At 56.2% G+C, this 19,262-nt stretch overlaps 2 protein-coding genes across 2 annotated transcripts; one reads left to right on the top strand and one right to left on the bottom strand.

The window, feature by feature from the left end:
* Nucleotides 1-551: 551 nt before the first annotated feature.
* Nucleotides 552-1,184, top strand: NECHADRAFT_74434 (uncharacterized protein; the record flags this gene model as incomplete). The annotated part of the gene is made up of 4 exons (XM_003054029.1): nucleotides 552-630; nucleotides 772-984; nucleotides 1,041-1,135; nucleotides 1,170-1,184. 4 exons carry the CDS (start codon nucleotides 552-554, stop codon nucleotides 1,182-1,184), a joined length of 402 nt encoding a protein of 133 aa, XP_003054075.1.
* Nucleotides 1,185-4,791: 3,607 nt separating this feature from the next.
* NECHADRAFT_98643 (uncharacterized protein) lies at nucleotides 4,792-17,348 on the bottom strand (the record flags this gene model as incomplete). Its single annotated transcript, XM_003053320.1, has 5 exons — nucleotides 4,792-6,133; nucleotides 6,177-11,723; nucleotides 12,231-15,734; nucleotides 15,879-16,178; nucleotides 16,235-17,348. 5 exons carry the CDS (start codon nucleotides 17,346-17,348, stop codon nucleotides 5,271-5,273), a joined length of 11,328 nt encoding a protein of 3,775 aa, XP_003053366.1. The 3' UTR covers nucleotides 4,792-5,270.
* Nucleotides 17,349-19,262: the final 1,914 nt, after the last annotated feature.

Raw genomic sequence — 19,262 nt, 5'->3', positions numbered from 1 at the left:
ACAGCTTGTTGTACGTAAGGTGAGCTACAGCCTATGAATGTATGTCGACTTCACCAAAAGCATGATCTCTTCATTCATGATTTTTCTATTGAATCATCTTAATTATTGAATCTACTGCTGTATTTCACTCTGTCGCATTTATTGCAAAGCAAAAATGGCCAGTGAAGACAAGTTCCCTCTGCACACGGCTGCTCGCGAAGGACAGGGTCAGTATCATTTACATCTGTGCACCCGTGGGATCAGCGATCTAATACATACCCAACAGTATCTGTTGCTGAAGGATTACTCAAGGCTAGTATTTCCTCCATGTTTTGATTTTCATATATTAACAAATTCAAAGTCGGACCCGAAACTCTCGCAGCGAAAGGATGATGACGGTCGATATCCCATTCACTGGGCGGCCTCGTCCAACAACTTGGACATTGTCCAGCTGCTGGCCAACCAGCGCAGCTTTGACGCTGATGTTCAGGCAAGTTCACATACACTGACCTATATGATGAAATCAGCCAAGCTGATTTCGAGGATAGGACGAGAGTGGGTGGTCTCCTCTCATGATTGCAGCCAGTGTCCCCGACAGCGAGGCTGTTGTGAAGCTCCTCATCGCCAAGGACGCCGACGTCAACCTCAAGAGTAAGCCTCCATCCTAATATTCCAAGGCCCTTAGAAGCTAACACGACCAACAGATGCTGGCGGACAGGTAAAAACCCATCACTAGACCTTGAAATGCGCCATCTGATTGGTCTTGCCTGCAGACTGCCCTTCACTTTGTAGCCTCAAAGAAGAACCTCGACATCGCCCGCATCCTCATCGACAACAGCGCCTCAACACGCTTCCGCGATCGTCGAGGCCAGTATCCCATCCATCGTGCCGCCGCGGTCGGTTCCGTCCCCATGGTCACACTCCTTCTCAAGAACCGGAGCCCCCTGAATCCCACCGACAATGAGGGATACACTCCTCTACACCACGCCGTCGCAGAGGGTCACGGTACGCAAACCATCACACAACATTCACTCTCAACTCCCACTAACTCAACTGTCCAGGAGACACCGCTGTCGCCCTCCTCAAAGAAGGCGCCGACTTCACCATCAAGAACAGCGCAGAAGCGCTGGCTCTGGATCTTGCCCCAGACAAGGAAGTATGTATAATTAGAGAAATGACCCGTCATTCAGACGCCCCCCGTCTAACTCTTCAACAGGTACGCAATTATATCTTGCGAGGTGCTGAGCGCGAGGGTATTGAGCTGTCGGGGTAGTTAGGTACCTAAGAATACATAGATGTCAGAAAGAATCGCCAGACATTACAACAACCCGTCGTCTATCCATTCAAGCGCCCAGCAGCTTGCTGGCTGCTTATTTCACCGTCCGCTCTACTAGCTCTCTGTACATCTCTTTGACGTCTTGCACGTCAGATTTGAGCTCCTCGACGAGCTCGCTCTTTTCGCCCAGCATCTCCAACGTTGTCTGGTATCGCGCGTTGAGGTCTTCAACCTCGGCCTCGAGCTGAGTCACTCGAGCTGTAGCACTCTTGCCAGTTTCCAACTCTTTCATCAGGCCAACCATATCAGACCGCGCCTCATCTCGCTGGCTGCACACACGAGCCATCTCTTCCTTGGCAGCCACCTTTTCAGCCTCCAGCCGCCGGATCGCGGCGCTCATTCTCTCAACAAGCTGTACCGATGGGCCAGCTCCAACAGTTGACACTGATATCATGTCTTGGGCCACATTCCGAGGGGAGGAAGGGTCACCATCTTCAAGACCGAAATCCCTCTCTGGTGGGGGAGAGACTGCTCGTGGCGATTCGCTAGGCGGTTCAAAGGGGGACAGCGGAGGCATCATAGGTCCTCCAGTTGAAAGCGCACTCGGACGGATAGGGGGCTGGCTCGACATTCTTCGACCGAAAAAGAAACCCTCGCCGACACTATCGGGCTGGCTTCCAGGTGTGGGAACTCGTCGGGGCGCTCTCCCTGGCACAGGCAGGCCAATGAGGTCAGAGCTGAAGGTTCGAGGAACAGAGAGCAACGGCGAGTCAGGACGGCTTTGAGTCCTAGGAGTAGTAACCTCGTCTGCCCATTGTCGTCGCTCGACTTCGACAGAAATCTCCCGGCTCGCAGCCCGCTGCTGCTTCTCGAGGTCGGCCCGGGCTTGTTCGAGTGCCGTCTCGGTTGTCTTATGCTGAGTCCTGAGCGTAGCAAGTTGCTCGCGGCATGTCTCCAGCTCCTGCTGAGCGGTTGTGAGGGCAGGGCTGACGTCTTGCAGCTCATCCTCGAGGCGCTTGCATCGGCTGGCCTAATGATATGTCAGAAGATGCGCTGGTTTCAATGGGTTTCAAGGATGTGAGTCTACTTACCGAGTCTCGAGCCTTCTTCCGCATCTCTGACTCTCGCCGTTGCGCCTCGTCCCTCTCCTTCTCAAGGTTGGCAGCCTTTGTCAAGAGTGACGTTTCGATGCCTTGCCAGTTCTCGCTAGCCGAGGCGTACTGCGACTGGAGGGTCTCAATGTGTCGTATCAACTTGATATCTCCTCCTGAGCCCGAGGACGCTTCCTCAGCAGCTACTCGCATGGCCTCTAGCTTGCTCTCGGCCGCCCTCAGCTCCAGTTTGAGCTCCTCCTCAACGTTGCGACCGCGCTCAACTGCTCGGTCAAGCTTAGCCTGCCAATCTATCTCATCTAGACGCGCCTTCTCGGCCACTGCCTCCTTTTCTGCTCGTAATGTTGCAATTGTCTCCTCAAGCTCCGTCTGCCGCTTCTTTTCAACAGCCAGTGCCTTGTTGAGGGCCTCACTATGGGCGATCTGTGCCTGTTCCGCCTTGGTCTTGGAATCTTGCTCTAGGCGCCTGTAGGCCTCATCTTTAGCCGCCTTTTCCTTCTTGAGTGTGTCAATCTCCTTTTGGAGAGCAGCACTCGCTTTTCGCACTTCCTCATTCCGCTTCTCTTGCTCCTCCTTGCTGTTCACACGGTTACGTAGCGACTCGGCCTCGGACAAGGCTTTCTCCTTGCCCTTCTTGAGCTCATTGACTTGCTTCTCGTTTTCTACGATTTGTGACCGCAGCTTTCGGATCGTGTTTCGGTATTTTTGCTCCGAAGTAGAGAGCTTTCGTCCTTCTTCCAGCAGTAGAGCAATCTTCTCATCTTTTTCGGCGAGTTTGCGTTCTTCGCTCCCTGCAGGAGCATCATTAGCTGCCTTCTTGGCAGCTTCTGCAGCATTCTTTGATAGATATTGTATCTTGGCCTGTAGCGAGTCTATTTGTTCAATGTATTCCTGAATCTCCTCTCGATGGGCATTGGCTTGGTTCGCGTCTTGGTCACTTTGCGCAGTCTCGGTTGGCGTTTCTGTGTTAGGCTTCGGTGTCTCGGCGGGTTTCTCGTCGTGCTGCTCCTGAATGGCGTGTTCGGGCTGAACTGCAGGCTCATCGGGTGCAGGATCGTCTGGTGTATGAATTGTAGGAACAGAGTCGACAGTGGCTTGCTCAGAGGTGACTGGCTTCGGAACTTCTTGGTCGTTTTCATCCTCCTTTGAAGTGGCCGGAGCATCTTCTGTAGGAACGGGAGGCGTTTCGGCAGCGGACGAGGGCTCGGATGGTTGTGGTTGAGGCTCAGCAGGTGTGGGCTCTGGTGTTTCGGGTGGAGGTTTGGTGATCACCGGCTCTGTACTGGCAGGGCGCTCCTTATCCACCGAGCCACGGGCAGTGTCGATGGAGCTTCGGGGGGAGGATTGTGAGGTTCTCGAGGCTATGGCCTTGGCCAGCCTAGCTTGTAGACGATCATTGGCGCGGTTTGGTTTGTGGGCAGGAGCTGTCGTGGAATCAGTAATCAGCGGGTGGACGGAATAATGAGAACGAGTAAGGTCTTCTAGGAGAGAAGAGCAGGAGTAGACAAAGAGAGGGACGTACCAGAGGTGGCAGGCTTGGGGCTTGGTGATGGCTGCGGTACCGTCATTCCCTGTTGCTGATGGTACGCCTGTCCCTGGGACTTTTGATGCTCCTCCTCATCAAGCAAGTTATCGAGGCGATTCTCTACGCCCTCAAAGGCCGAGGAGAGGAAGGCCCCCCATCGCGACCCCTTGCCCGGCGCAGACATGTCGAAGAAGAGGCCAGTTGCTGTAGCTCGTGGATCGTCAACTGGTTGACGTTGGTGCTGAAGGTCACCTCATCGGTCGTGTCTGCTGCGGCGGTAGCGAGCGTCGTGGTCGTATCGAGGCGATCGGGGTTGTAGTCGTGATGGTGGGTAGGCAGAAGCACAAGTAGTGGATGTTGGTGTTGAGGTGTCGTCAGCGTGCGACTGGGGATTGCGTGGGTTGGTAGGTAGGTAGTGGAGTGAGACCGGCAACGGCAACGTGTAGGGATCTACCTCGTGCTATAAATGGATAAATGGAGGCGCCCTTGCATCCACGTCGACTTGAATTATCTAATCGACCAACTACAAAAGGGATAGGAAAATGAGAAAAGGTTGGCTAGTTTCTTCGCAAATGAAGCCCATTTTGACTATTGTCTAGAAAGGAGCTTTTAGTGGTTCAGCTGGTAACTGTCGAGTCCCTCTCTCGGGATGAGGTGTGCCAAGGTGACACTGTACCCTGCCGACAATGAATTCATGTAGCTGGCCATGATTCTTTCTCAAGGGAGGACAAAGATGGGCTAATCACATGACAATGATGGTTTATTCATAGTTGTTTCATATAGTTGTTATTCATTTATTGCTATTAAACTCGAATCAACACTTCAGTTCTGCCCGCTGCTATCATTGTAGCTCCCAAATCATCACCATCACTCGCTCATACAATCCAAACACAACGGTTCTCAGCCATCCCGCGGCTGTACAATGCATCGATACACTCTAAATCTCACACTACTTCACAAACGGGTATAGGTATACATGTTGCCCGGCAGTCATCTTGTCCTCTGGGCCGTCAGGGGAACAAGTGCCTACTCAAGCATCCATGGACCAAGTACAAAGGTATGTCCATCCACATGCGTAAATCCAAATTAACCAAATCAAACACACATATCCTGCAATGCTCCGTTCCAAAACAAACCCAAGAAACCCAGGAAATGCAAAAAGGGAATCTCCACCGCTTTCCCACTGTGATATGATCCTGATGCTAGGCTAAGCTGTCATCCATGTTGAGTTGGCCGTCGTGTCGTGATGTACGTCGTAGATAGGTAGGTAAGGGGGTAGGTAATAGGTAGATGGTCATAGGTAGTAGTCAATCGTGCTTGTCGTAATCAAAAAGGACACTCGGAAACACGCTCGCTCGAAAGGACACTCATGCATCGTTCATCCCTCATCCTGCAATCTTCTTCCACCAAGGTGTTCGCGGTGTTGCTGCTGCCTCCACGAATCCCGAGTTGCGTCGGCTGTGGTGACGCTCATCGCTCCCCTCTGAGCCCTGTAGCCGCCTGTCGCGGTACCGGTCTCGGTCTCTATCGCGATCTCTATCTCTGTCGCCGCGATCTTCTCGCCTTGCCCGCCGTCGACGTTGGTCATCTGTGTCATCTGGCGTCCCGCCTCCGTACTTGGCTCGGTGACGGGCTCGGCGCGCTTCGCGTCGTGCTTGTTCATCGTCCACAAACTCAGGCTCAGGCTCAGGCTCAGGCTCAGGCTCGGGTGCTGCCTCTTCAACAGGTGTTTCGGGTGGAGGAGGCGCATCCGTGTGATCCTTGACCCAAGATGACGTTCCTGAATGTGGCCAGGCAGAACCCCGTCTTTCCTCACGACGTCGAGATCTCCGTTGTCCATACTCATCGGCTGACTGCTCGGCGTGCCTGTGACTTCTTCGACGATATACGTCTTCTTCCTCAGGTACCTCGGGTGCCTCGGGTACCTCGGGTACCTCAACACCACGCGCCGCTCTTCTTGCTTCTCGTCGCCGGCGTCGTTCAGAGTCGTCTTCCGATGCGTAAACTTGGCGCTCACGTCGCCGCTCTCGTCTTGCGGCTCGTCGCATCTCTTCTTCTTCCTGCTCCGCAGCAGCGGCTGCAGCTGCAGCCTCTTGTTCTTTGCGAAGACGTCGACGTTCCGCCCTTCGAGCTTCCCGATCCTCCTCCATTCGCCGCTCTTCTTCGCCTCGTCTTTCCTCCTCCTCACGCTGTTGACGAGCAGCTCGCCTCTCAGCCCGGCGTGCCTCCCTCTCCTCGTGTCTCCGTATTTCATCATCGTCATCGCGTCGACGGTGGCGCTCACGTCGTGCTTCATCCCGAGCACGACGTGCCTCCTCGTCCCCACGCTCAGGGTCACCTGTAGCTTCGCGCTCAGCCCGTCTGGCCCTTCGAGCCGCCCGCCTAGCTTCGCGATCAGCGTCGATCACCACAGCATCTCCATCCATCTTGGCACTGCGCAAGGCCTCATCGTCCGTTGTTACGTAGGTACTGCGGCGACGTAGGGGATCAGGACGCTCGGTTTTTGGTGTCATTAGGCCACCGAACAGGCTGGAAAAGCCTGAGGGCTTCTTCGCGCCGGAAGCACTTCGCTGGAGAGGTGTGTCCGAAGGACCACCCGACTCGACCATGACCACGTCATCTTCGCGGGCGCGCTTGGATCGTCGGCGACGCTCACGCCTGTCTGCCTCGGCGTCGACCATAACGACATCATCATCCTCTCGCGATCGTGACTTGTGCGACCTGCGACGTCTGGTGGGTTCGTCCGCGACCCTGCTTGCCTCGTCGGGAGGTGGCGATGCAAGGCCACGGGCCCCTGTAGAGTGACGGCGACTGCCCAAAACGCTGGGTCTCTTCTCGTACATGGTCGATGAGCGAGTAATTGGCGGCGTACTAAAGAGACCTGTCGTTCGGGACCGTGATGGAGTCTTCTCAACTTTGTCGGAGGATGACCCCTTCGAGGACGACTTCTCTTCACGTCTAGGCTTGCTCGACCTGGACTTGGACGATCTCTCCTTTTCTACTCTTGGCATTGAGGTCCGCTTCCCCCACGAAGTGCCTTCACGGTGGAGCTTGGGTCGTTCTCTTCGGGAATGCTTGATCTCGGGGGGAGGTGTAATCGGCGGATCGGGGACAGGTGGTGGCGGCGGTCCCTCGCCTCGCGTCTTCTTCCGACTTCTCCTAGGCTTCTTCGGCGTCATGTCGACCACTTCAATGACTTCGGGAGCCGCGGCCTCAGGTTCGGGTTCAGGTTCCTTTGGCTCTTCCTCGGCTGCTTCATCGACTTCTCTAGCAGCCTCCTCAGCGACCTCTTCGACGGGCGCTTCTTCAGGGGCTTCTTCCACAGCTTCCACGACAGCTTCCACGACAGCTTCTTCTTCCGCGGATTCTTCACCAGCCCCTCCCTCGGCAGCCTCAGCGGCCTCCTCGTCGACGTCCTTCTCTTCGGCGTCTGAGTCTTTGTCCGAGTCCTCATCTTCATCCTCGTCTTCATCTTCGTCCGAGTCCGCCTCTGCTTCCGCTACCTCTTTCGCCTCTGGATCTTCCTCCTCTGCTGGTGCTGCTTCTGCAGCTGCTTCTGCAGCTGCTTCTACAACCGCCTCTGCTTCCTCTTCCGCCTCAGCTTCTGATTCATCTTCTGATTCATCCTCAGCGGCTTCGCCAGCATCTGCCTTCGATTCTGCTTCCGATTGGTCCTCGGTAGCTTCTCCAGCTTCAGCCTCTACTCCAGCTTCCGCTCCAGCTTCCGCCTCTGCTTCCGCTTCCGCTTCCTCGTCTTCCTCCTCTTCTTCCTCTTCTTCCTCTTCTTCCTCAGACTCAGCGTCAGCAGCCTGGGCTGCAACTTCTGCTGCTGCTGCTGCTGCCGCTGCCGCTGCCTCCTTTGCAGCCAGCTCTTCGGCTCGTTCAGCCGCTCTCTCCTCCAAGACCCTGAACCTCTCAGTATCCTTCCTGCCTAGCCTACCCCTTCTGGCCTTCTTTGCGTTCAGGGCCTCGAGCTCTTCTGCTTCTGCTTCAGCAACTGCAGCGGCTTCAGCCTCAGCGGCCTCCCTTGCTGCGGCTTCTTCAGCTGCAGCAGCTTCGGCGGCGGCGGCTGCTTCTGCTTCTGCGGCTTCGGCGGCTGCAGCCTCTTCAGCTTCAGCAGCAGCAGCTGCTTCTGCTTCGGCAGCCGTAGCAGCTTCCTCCGCACGTCTAGTTGCATTCGCAGCGAGGAGGTCAAATCTTTTGGTATCCTTGCGGTCAAGTCTACCTTTCTTTGCCTTCCTCTTCGCGAGCTTTGCAAGTTCAGCCTCTTCTTCAGCAATCACGGCAGCTTCCGCTTCCGCTTTGGCAGCGGCTTCCGCAGCTTCGGCGGCGGCAGCTGCTTCTGCTTCTGCGTCGACTTCGGCCTCAGCTGCCTCTTCTACAACTTCTCCAGCTTCCCCAGCTGCCTCTTCTTCCTCCTCAGCCACCTCTTCGGCCGCTTCCTCCTCCTCCTCGACTTCTTCACCTTCGTCGGCTTCGGCTTCAGCTTCGGCGGCGGCAGCAGCAGCAGCAGCAGCTTCCTCTGCACGCTTAGCAGCATTGTCGGCAAGAAAGTTAAACCGTTCAGTATCCTTGCGGCCGAGCCTGCCCTTTTTCTCCTTTTTCCTTGCTAATTTTGCGAGTTCGGCTTCTTCTTCAGCAATCGCTGCAGCTTCTGCCTCAGCTCTTGCAGCTGCTTCTTCAGCCTCAGCAGCAGCAGCCGCTTCAGCTTCAGCTTCAGCTTCATCTTCCCCGGCCTCCTCGGCTGCTTCCTCAGCCTCCTCCTCCTCCTCCTCCTCCTCCTCAACCTCCTCGTCAGCCTCTTCGACATCCTCGCCTTCTTCTTCAGCTTCTTCAGCCACCTCCTCTGGTTCCTCGGCAGCCTCTTCAGCTTCAGCGGCGGCAGCAGCAGCCGCAGCTTCGGCCTCCTTCGCAGCCTGTTCCTCCACGCGCTTGGCCATGTTTTCAGTCAGGAGGTCAAACCGTTCAGTATCCTTACGGCCTAGTCTGCCCTTCTTTTCCTTTTTCCTCATCAGCTTTGCGAGCTCGGCTTCTTCCTCTTCAGCGATAGCGGCGGCTTCTGCTTCTGCAGCCTCCCTGGCAGCTTGTTCCTCGGCCTCCTTCGCAGCTTGTTCCTCAGCTTCCTTTGTATCTGCTTCAGCTGCCTCGGCGTCCTCCTCAGCTTCTTCCTCTTCGACTTCCTCTTCAATTTCCTCGGGGGCTTCCTCGGCAGCGTCTTCAGCCACTTCTTCAGCGTCTTCCTCAGCGTCTTCCTCAGCTTCAGCCTCAGCAGCAGCAGCAGCAGCTTCCTCCGCCTCCTTTGCAGCCTGTTCTTCAGCGCGGACAGCGGCGTTTTCGGTCAGGATAGTAAATCTTTCAGTATCCTTACGGCCCAGCTTGCCCTTTTTCGCCTTCTTCTTGGTCAAAGCTGCTAGCTCGGCTTCTTCTTCAGCGATCGCAATAGCTTTGGCTTTAGCCTCGGCGGCTGCTGCTGCTTCTGCCTCGGCTGCTTCAGCAGCAGCGGCTTCCGCTTCCTCAGCCTCATTCGCATCGGCCTCTTCAGCTTCTTCAGCTTCCGCGGCGGCGGCTGCAGCTTCCTCGGCCTCCTTTGCAGCTTGTTCTTCGGCGCGCGCAGTTGCGTTATCGGTCAAGATGTTGAACCTTTCAGTATCCTTGCGACCTAGCTTGCCCTTTTTCGCCTTCTTCTTAGTCAAAGCTGCGAGCTCAGCTTCTTCTTCAGCGATCGCGGCAGCCTTTGCTTCAGCCTCGGCAGCAGCAGCAGCAGCAGCAGCAGCAGCATCGGCATCCTCTTCTTCTTCGAGCTCGGGCTCGGGCTCGGGCTCAGCGGCGTCATCGTCGGCTTCTGGTTCCACCTCGGGGTCGGCTACCTCTTCCTCAGCTACTTCCTCCACCTCGGCATCTTCCCCGGCATCGTCCTCCTCGAGGTCACCTTCTTCAGCATCCACAAAATCGTCAGCATCCACAAACTCATCGTCTTCTTCCTCTTCTGCTGGGGTCGCTTCTTCCGCTGCGGCAGCTTCAGCTTCAGCAGCAGCAGCTTCTTCTGCCTCCTTCGCTGCTTGAGCTTCAGCTCGCTTTTCTGCATTGTCGGTTAAGAGGTTAAAGCGTTCGGTATCCTTGCGGCCTAACTTGCCCTTCTTGGCCTTCTTCTTTGCTAATGCAGCAAGCTCTGCTTCCTCTTCCGCGATGAGGGCATTTGCTTCGGCTTCAGCAGCTTCTCTTGCGGCTGCCTCCTCTGCAGCTGCTGCGGCTGCAGCCTCTTCTGCGGCCGGGTCCTCTGCTTCTTCAGCTGGAGCATCTGCAGGCTCAGCTTCAGCCTCCTCGTCTGGTGTCTCTTCGGGCTCGGGCTCAGCTTCGGGGGCTTCTTCGGCATCATCAGGGGCTGGCTCCTCAGCGTCACCGGCAGCGGCAGCTTCCTCAGCCTCCCTAGCAGCCTGTTCTTCGGCACGCTTTGTTGCATTTTCGGTCAAGTGCTTAAAGCGTTCTGTGTCTTTTCTGCCAAGCTTGCCTCGCCTTTCCCATTTTGCTGACAGATTTGCGAGTTCTTCGTCTTCCGCGGCAGCAATTGCAGCAGCTTCGGCAGCCGCAGCCGCAGCCTCTTCGGCTTCTCTGGCTGCTTGCTCTTCAGCTTCTCTAGCTGCTGCCTCTTCAGCCTCCCTTGCAGCTTGCTCTTCGGCACGTTTCGTGATATTCTCGGTAAGGACACTATACCTCTCAGTATCCTTCCTCCCTAATTTGCCTTTCCGAACTTTCTTTGCCTCTAGTTTCGCAAGTTCGTCTTCTTCGGCAGCAGCAATAGCGGCAGCTTCGGCTTCGGCAGCTTCTCTTGCAGCAGCTTCTTCGGCGGCGGCAGCAGCTTCAGCGGCGGCAGCCTCTTCAGCAGTAGCATCCTCCTCGGGAGCAGCTTCATCAGCAAGCTCATCGGCAACTTCTTCTGCAGCTTCTTCCTCAGCAGCCTCTTCTTCACCGGCCTCTTCCTCAACAGGCTCTTCTTCAATAGGCTCGTCTTCGACAGGGGCTTCCTCTGCAGCAGCTTCGGCGGCAGCTGCTTCCTCTGCTTCCCTGGCAGCTTGCTCTTCGGCACGCTTGGCGATATTTTCAGTGAGAAGAGCATGCCTTTCAGTATCTTTCTTCCCTAGTCTTCCCTTTCGAAGTTTCTTTGCTTCCAGTTTCGCAAGTTCGTCTTCTTCAGCAGCAGCAATGGCAGCAGCTTCAGCCTCAGCGGCTTCTCTTGCGGCAGCTTCTTCGGCGGCGACAGCTTCGGCAGCGGCAGCTTCGGCAGCGGCAGCTTCGGCAGCGGCAGCTTCAGCGGCAGCAGCTTCTTCGGCCTCCTTCGCTGCTTGCTCTTCGGCTTCTCGGGCTGCTTGCTCTTCAGCACGCTTGGCGATGTTGTCGGTGAGGAGGGCCAATCGTTCAGTATCCTTTCTCCCTAATTTCCCCTTTCGAACCTTCTTTGCCTCGAGCGCCATAAGCTCTGCTTCCTCTTCGGCAGCAATAGCAGCGGCCTCGGCTTCGGCGGCTTCCTTAGCAGCTTGCTCCTCGGCTTGTTTTGCCGCCTCTTCGGTTTCGTCGGCATCTGGAACTGGTTCTTCAGGGGATTCTTCTGTCGGCTCGTCTGGGGTATCCTCTACTGGCTCTTCCGTCTCCGGAGCTGGTTCTTCAGCTTCCTCGACCTCCTCAGCCTCCTCAGCCGGGTCTTCCTCTTCCTCTTGAGCAGCTTCCTCGGCCACTGGGTCCTCAGCAGCGACTTCAGCTTCACGAGCTGCTTGTTCCTCCGCGCGTTTTGCAGCATTCTCGGTTAGAATAGCGAGGCGTTCAGTGTCCTTTCGCCCTAACTTACCCTTCCTAACCTTCTTAGCTGAAAGGGTAGCTAATTCTTCTTCCTCGGCGGCGATTGCAACTTCTTCGGCTTCTCTGGCTGCTTCCTCTTCGGCTGCTGTAGCTGCTGCGGCTTCGGCCTCCGCAGCGGCAGCTTCTTCAGCTTCTTTGGCTGCTTGCTCTTCAGCGGCCTTGGCATCCCTAGCAGCCTTATTCTCAGTAAGTTGTGTAAAGCGTACTGTGTCCTTTTTCCCAAGTTTGCCTTTCCTCTCCTTTTTGGCTTCCAGTGAAGCCAACTCCTCTTCTTCCTGTGCAATCACGGCAGCTGCTTCAGCCTCGGCAGCCTCTTTTGCGGCAGCTTCAGCGGCTGCAGCAGCCTCTGCCTCGGCGGCTTCAGCAGCGGCGGCTTCGGCAGCAGCAGCAGCTTCGGCAGCCGCTGCTTCTGCAGCTTCTTCAGCCGCTTGCTTCTCGGCTGCCTCTTCGGCTCGTTTAGCAGCATTTTCAGTAAGGGTCTTGAAACGTTCGGTATCCTTTTTGCCCAGCTTGCCTTTCCTCGCTTTCTTTGCCTCGAGGTCTGCCAGCTCTTGCTCTTCTGCCGCAATCGCAGCCGCGGCTTCCGCTTCAGCAGCTTCGAGAGCTGCAGCCTCCTCAGCAGCGGCAGCATCTTCCGCCTCAGCATCTTCTGGGGTAGGGGCTTCGTCTAGTTCCGGCTCTGCAACCTCCTCTTCCTCTGGCTCTTCCTCTGGCTCTGGCTCTGGAGGCTCTTCTGGGGGTGGCTCCGCAGCTTCTTCTGCCTCATCGGCGTCGGCAGCAACAGCAGCTTCTTCGGCTTCCCTGGCAGCTTGATCTTCAGCTGCCTTTTCAGCCCTTTGATTCGCGTTCTCGGTAAGAAGATTGAATCGATCGGTATCCTTTTTCCCTAGCCTGCCCTTCCTTTCCTTCTTTGCGACTAGAGCAGCCAGCTCGGCTTCTTCTTGCGCAATTTCCGCTGCTTCAGCTTCAGCAGCCTCTGCGGCGGCAGCCTCTTCTGCGGCGGCAGCTTCTGCAGCAGCAGCTTCGGCCGCGGCAGCCTCTTCAGCTTCGGCAAGCGCTGCAGCTTCTTCTGCTGCCTTCTCTGCCCGTTGAGCAGCATTTTTAGTAAGAATATTGAATCTCTCGGTATCCTTCTTTGTAAGCTTGCCCTTCCTTTCCTTCTTAGCTGTCAGGGCAGCAAGCTCTGCTTCTTCTGCAGCAATTACAGCAGCTTCAGCTTCAGCGGCTTCTTGAGCAGCGGTTTCTTCTGCAGCGGCAGCTTCAGCGGCAGCGGCTTCTTCGGCCTCCTTGGCTGCTTGTTCCTCAGCTTCGCGGGCTGCTTGCTCTTCAGCTTCTGCAGCGGCTTGTGCAACGGCTTCTTCCTCTGCTGCCTTTTCCGCCCGTTTGGCTGCGTTTTCAGTGAGAGCGTTGAACCGGTCTGTATCCTTCTTGCCAAGTTTGCCCCTCTTTTCTTTCCTAGATGTCAGAGCAGCCAACTCAGCTTCCTCCTGTGCAGCCACCTCTGCCTCACGAGCTGCAGCCTCGGCTGCTTCCTGGGCAGCGGCTTCATCAGCTTCAGCAGCAGCAGTTTCGTCGGGCTCCTCGACTAGGAGTTCCTCGGCAGGCGGCTCTTCGGCGGGAGGTTCTTCGGGTGCCTCTTCGGGGGGTGGTTCTTCGGCTTCGGGCTCAACTGCTGCAGCATCTTCAGCTTCCTGAGCAGCTTGTGCTTCGGCAGTTTCCTGGGCTCGTTTTTCCACATTCTCAGTCAAGACAGTAAATCGTTCGGTATCCTTCTTGCCCAGTTTGCCTTTCTTGGCCTTCTTGGCAGCCAATGCAGCTAGTTCAGCTTCTTCTTCAGCAATGATAACCGCCTCAGCTTCACGGGCAGCCACTGCTTCAGCCTCTGCTGCTTCCGCTGCAGCTGCCTCTTCTGCCTCCCGTGCTGCTTGCTCCTCGGCTTCCTTAGCAGCTTGTCGTTGTGCAGCATTCTCTGTGAGAATATTGATCCTCTCCGTATCCTTCTTGGTGAGTTTGCCCTTCTTTGCCTTCTTAGCAGCAAGGGCTGCGAGCTCTGCCTCCTCCTCTGCAATAGCAACCGCCTCTGCCTCTTTCGCAGCGGCAGCTTCGGCTTCTGCTGCAGCGGCAGCAGCTTCTTCTGCCTCCTTTGCTGCTTGCTCCTCGGCAGCAGCGGCGGCGGCAGCCTCCTCAGCTTCCTTAGCAGCTTGTCGTTGTGCAGCATTCTCTGTGAGAATATTGAACCTTTCGGTATCCTTCTTGGTGAGTTTGCCCTTCTTAGCCTTCTTTGCAGCAAGGGCTGCGAGCTCTGCCTCTTCTTCTGCGATTGCTATTGCCTCTGCCTCTCTTGCTGCCGCAGCTTCAGCATCTGCAGCTTCCTGTGCAGCTGTATCCTCAGCCTCGGGAACTTCTTCGGATGCTTCCTCAGCGGCTTCCTCGAAAGCTTCCTCGGGAGCCTCCTCGGGTGCTTCTTCAACTGGTTCCTCGAGGGGTTCCTCGGGAGCCGCCTCGGCCGCAGCAGCTTCCTCTGCGGCAGCCTCTTCTGCCTCCTTTGCTGCTTGTTCAGCGCGTTCGAGAGCCCGCTGTGTAAGGAAATTGAAACGCTCGGTGTCTTTCTTTGTCAGCTTGCCATTGCGCTTGACTTTCTTCGCGGTCAAATCGGCAAGTTCCTGTTCCTCTGCAGCGATGGCGGCAGCCTCGGCAGCCTCAGCTTCCTTAGCAGCAGCCTCTTCAGCCTCTCGGGCGGCTTGCTCCTCGGCCTCACGAGCTGCGGTCTCTTCAGCTTCCTTGGCTGCCTGAGCTTCTGCTTCTTGCGCGGCAGCCTCCTCAGCTTCTTTGGCAGCTTTGGCTTGAGCACGTTTGACGGAATTGCCAACCAAGGTAGTGAACCGGACAGTGTCGCTCTTGCTTAGCTTTCCCTTCTTCGCCTTCTTGGCTTTGAGAGTGGCCAGTTCCTCCTCTTCCTTAGCAGCCTCTTCTGCCTCGGCCTCTGCTGCTGCTTGTGCGGCGGCTTCTGCCTGTGCTGCTTCTTGCGCTGCGGCTTCTGCCTCTGCCGCTGCTTGAGCAGCTGCTTCTGCTTCTGCTTCTGCCTCTGCTGCTGCTGCTGCCTCTGCGGCGGCAGCCTCTTCGGCGGCGGCAGCTTCGGCGGCAGCAGCTTCTTCGGCCTCTGCCGCAGCCTGCTCCTCAGCTTTAGCGATGGCTTGCTCGTTTGCTCGCTGCGCAGCGTTCTCGAAAAGGGTATTAAGGCGTTCTTGTTCCCTTTTAAGGAGCTTTCCTCCTCGCTTGTCCTTCTTAACCATGAGCATTTCCATTTCCTCCTCTTCCTTAGCGATCTCGGCGGCAGCCGCAGCTGCAGCCTCTGCTTCTGCAGCCGCTTGAGCAGCCGCTTCGGCCTCGGCTGCTTCTTGGGCGGCTGCTTCCTCTGCTGCTGCTGCGGCCGCAGCCTCAGCCTCCTGAGATGCATGTTCCTCAGCCTCACGGGCTGCTTGGACTTCAGCTCTCCTGGCGACATTCCCTTCGAGTAGCGTAAGTCGTTCCTGTTCCTTCCTGAGCAGCTTGCCTCGCTTCTTCTTTTTCGAAAGTAGGGCTGCGATTTCTTGTTCGTCTTGAGCTGCTTCTGCTGCTTCTGCTTTTCGTAGAGCGACAGCCTCGGCCTCGGCTGCTGCTGCTGCGGCTGCTGCTTCCTCTGCGGCTGCTGCCTCGGCTGCTGCCGCTGCTTCTGCTGCAGCAGCTTCTTCTGCTTCCCTCGCAGCTTGTTCTTCCGCTTCGCGTGCTGCTTTAGCTACGGCTCTGTTGGCAGCGTTCGCTTCCAGGACGACCAAACGTTCTCGATCGACCTTGAGAAGTCGCCCTCCCCTCTTCGCCTTCTTCTCCAGGAGAGCAGCAATCTCCTCCTCCTCGAGAGCCGCCTCGACCTCCTCGGGGTTTTGCTGTGGTACTTCGGGTTCTCCTGCTTGGTCCTCGTGTTTAGTAAACTTCATAGAGGGGGGCGTTGGCGCTGGAGGAGGTAGATCAGTCAAGGCGCCCATCCGATGTTCAGACTTCTTCGTTTTGGATGATATCCAATCCTAGTCGTCGTGTTCCTGGCTGATAACCTTGCTTCCCTTGCCTCTCTCCATATCGCCATATTGGACAATCTTACTGTTAGGTTCATCTAGATAATCATGTGGGTTAGGCTTCTTGACGAGTGACCCCCAGAAACCATCATCGTTGCTCTCGGTGGCGGGTGTCCTAAAAGCAAAGGGATCGACGGTCGGGGTCTTCTTTTTCCTGCCGAAACCCCAAGATTCGAGGAAGCCGCCTTCACTCTCCACGGCCTCGACCGGATCCGGAACCGGGGGCGGAATATCGTCACCGAGCTGGATTAGATCACCGGCTTTCTTCTTTAACTTCTTACCTGTCCCCCATAAGTCCCAGCCATCATCCGCCTTGACCGGCTCAGCTGCACACCATTAGTCACCGTAAAACGCGCACATCCAATTGAACTCATTTGCTTACCCTTCTTTGTCAAACCCCAGCTTGACCAACCATCCGCAGCCGGTTTCTCCTCCACGGGTTTCTTCCCTGAGCCGAACGTTGCCCAAAAGTCATCTCCTTCATTCTTGTCCTCGAACGAAGGGGGATCTGGCGCTGGCGCCGGCACTCCACCAGGCTTCTTACTTGACCAACCACCACCCCATAAATCATCTTGGAGATCTGGTGGTGGTTCGGCGTGTGACGATCCAGCGTCTTCGAGTATGCCCTTCTTTTTTGCCCGGTCCTTTTTGGATATTCCCCATGTATCCCAGATGTCCTTCTTCTCAGAGCCAGCAGCTTCAGAGGCCATATGGACCTCTTCCAGGCCATTGCCCTTTTTCTTGGCGCCGTGGAAGCCCCAACCATCACCGGGCTTGAGTTCTTCTTCAGGTTCCGCACCCCAAAGGGGGCTCTTTTTCTTGTCCTTTTTGGCGCCAAATCCCCAAGGGTCCTCCTTTTCTTGCTTACCACTCTCGGGGGGTCCTTCCAGGCCTTTCGATTTACCCCAGGGGTTTTCGTCGTCTTTGCCATCGCCCGCGATATCATTTCCTCCTCCTCCTCCAGACCAGTCCCAGCCCGCCCCCCCTGTCCCTGCCGTCCCTGCCGTCCCTGCCGTGTTCCATTTCGTTCCCCATTGATCAAACCCCTTTCCTTCTGGAGGCCTCAGGCCTAGGTCCAGTTTGTCGTCCCCCAATTTGATGTCCTGGAATGAATCGGTACCGAAATCGTTCGTCGGTATGGCAGGCAGCCCGTTGTTTCCACCATCGCCACCGCCGGCACCACCTGCAGCATCGCCGCCGTTGGCACCGCCATCACCTCCACCATTGTTATCTTGCTGGCCGTTATCGGCCGGTGGCGCGGAAGGCGGGGGCGGCGCTGGAGGTCCTGGTGCTGCCTTGCCCTTCTTCTTCTTGGCCGTTTGGTAGAAGCCTTCTTGAGAATTCAAGTCGATGAGGAGATCGGATGCGGGGTCGTTCAGAATGTTGTCTTGGGGTCGACGGGGTTCCCGTGGAGCGTCAGGGGGAGGGGGAGAGAAGGCATCGAGCCATTTTGGGATACGTCTGCGAGCGAATTTATCGGCGCGATTGGCATCCATGGTGCTTTCGGTGGCATCGGATGAGTCGTAGGTCTTAGGTATTCGTCGGGACCATCGTGGGGAGCAACTTGGGATCGTTAGAGGTCTCGCGATGGAGTCGGTTCGGTGTGATGACGTAGAAAGGTCCTAGGATGGCATGAGGTTAGATGAGACAGACTTTCAGGAGGTTACAGTTCCGGAGGAGATAGCTTTGCCAGGAATGTGTGGCGCCGGTTCCCCTCATGCCCCGGGCCGTCGATCAAGGGACCGGCCGTTTTGCGCCACCCATAGGGCTCGTTAAGCTTTCTCCGTGCGAAAATGATTCCAAGTGAAATGTGAACTGGAACCGACATGGATAAAGGCACCTTACCTGTTTACAAGACCTCTCGATGAGCCAAGCGCGTGCAATGAGACTCAAACGCAGACGCAAGGAGGTCTCATCCCACGCATTCGGCGAAGGCCGGGTCGTTGGCCAGCCATCTCTGCTTCCTATCCAGGTTTCTGTGAACGCCAAAACATCGGCCGCGGCCATTGTGAGGGATGGAGCTCGTGCGAAGACGGAGCGACGTCACAAACATGGAAGCTGCGCGTTGGAGTGTGCGAATGGGAGGCGGAGAGGTATCGAAGTGAGAGCCAGCACACAAGAGCAATATGGCGCTGGAGCTGAGGTTCGATGCCAAAGATGTCGTCGCCGGTGGTAGAAGATTTTCGTGTAAGTCGCAAAGGAAACGTTTAGGGCGACTAAATGCGGTGCGAGGGAGACAAAGTCGTCGATTGTTTGGGTATATCGAATGCGACGTCGTGCAGAGAAGGGGTATCGTGAATCTGCCCAGAGTTGTCGAAGAATGGTCGACGCGGTGCAGCGAAATGACACCTCGGGAAAAGTAGTGCGATGGGTCGGATTCAAAGGAGCGTTGTCAAAAAGATAGCTCTCAGGGTAATTATCAATATCCTGGGCGACAGACGACCAGACTTAACGCAGCCGCCGTCGCTTTTACCAACCCCCCCAGTCGTCGGGTCGCCTTGTCTCGACTATCGTTAACGGACGGGGTCGATTCCCTGCTTTCTGGGTAAGCTTCAACTCATAAGACCTCTGGCCTCGCTGGGCAGGGTCAGTTCTCCCGGGGTGATATCTCTCAAAAATGCGCAATGCGAAAAATGAGAGAAGGGGAGGGGATTCAAAGGGAGTGAGTGAGTTGAGTTGCAGTGTAAGGGCAGGTTGGTGGTACCTTTGGGCAAGCCGAAAAAATGACCCAAGACAAGCGGTAGTGCCGCGGGCCAATGACGCCGGTGTTGCTTGTTTGGATCGTCGGGCAGGCGAATGCTCAGATGTTGTACTTTGGGGGTATGTCCAGCACAATGCAACAAGGGGACTGGCCGGTGGCAGAATGGACAGGGCGGCGCCCCATTAACAAGCGTCAAGCGTCAAGCGAAGAGGCGGGCGGCGTGGGCGTGGTGGGCGAGCAAGGGGAAGGAAGGGAAGGGATCCTTTCGTGCAGCCAAGGCTTCTTCTCTTGTCCCTAGGACTAGATCTGTTGCGACGTCCGTCTTGCACGCAGTAGCACTGCTTGTCAAGCTGGGCCCTGCTGGGTTAACTGCTGGCTGGGTTCGGTGTTCTAGTCCGTAGTAAACACGCCGCCACCGGGAAGAAACGTGGAAGACCCTAGTCAGTCTAGAAGGACAAGGTGAGATGAGATTGAGATAAGGTGAGGTGCAGCAGAATGTTTGATGTCTAGAAGTCGTCGATGGGAGGCGGATATGAAAAGTGTGAAGGCGGTTTGAGCCCCTTTCCTCTCGTTGGCTCTTTCCTCCTTCCCGTTGTCTTTCCTCAGCATGTGGCAACACCCATCACCTCAGGCAGGAGCAGAGAGAAATGAGATGGGCAGCTTTTTCGGAGAAAGGGCGAATAGAGGACGGCAGTAGGTCCCATCCATA

This window comes from Fusarium vanettenii (assembly GCF_000151355.1).
Source record: "Fusarium vanettenii 77-13-4 chromosome 1 genomic scaffold NECHAsca_1_chr1_3_0, whole genome shotgun sequence".
NCBI classification, from domain to species: Eukaryota; Fungi; Ascomycota; class Sordariomycetes; order Hypocreales; family Nectriaceae; genus Fusarium; species Fusarium vanettenii.
This window is presented reverse-complemented; position numbering and strand designations above follow the sequence as displayed.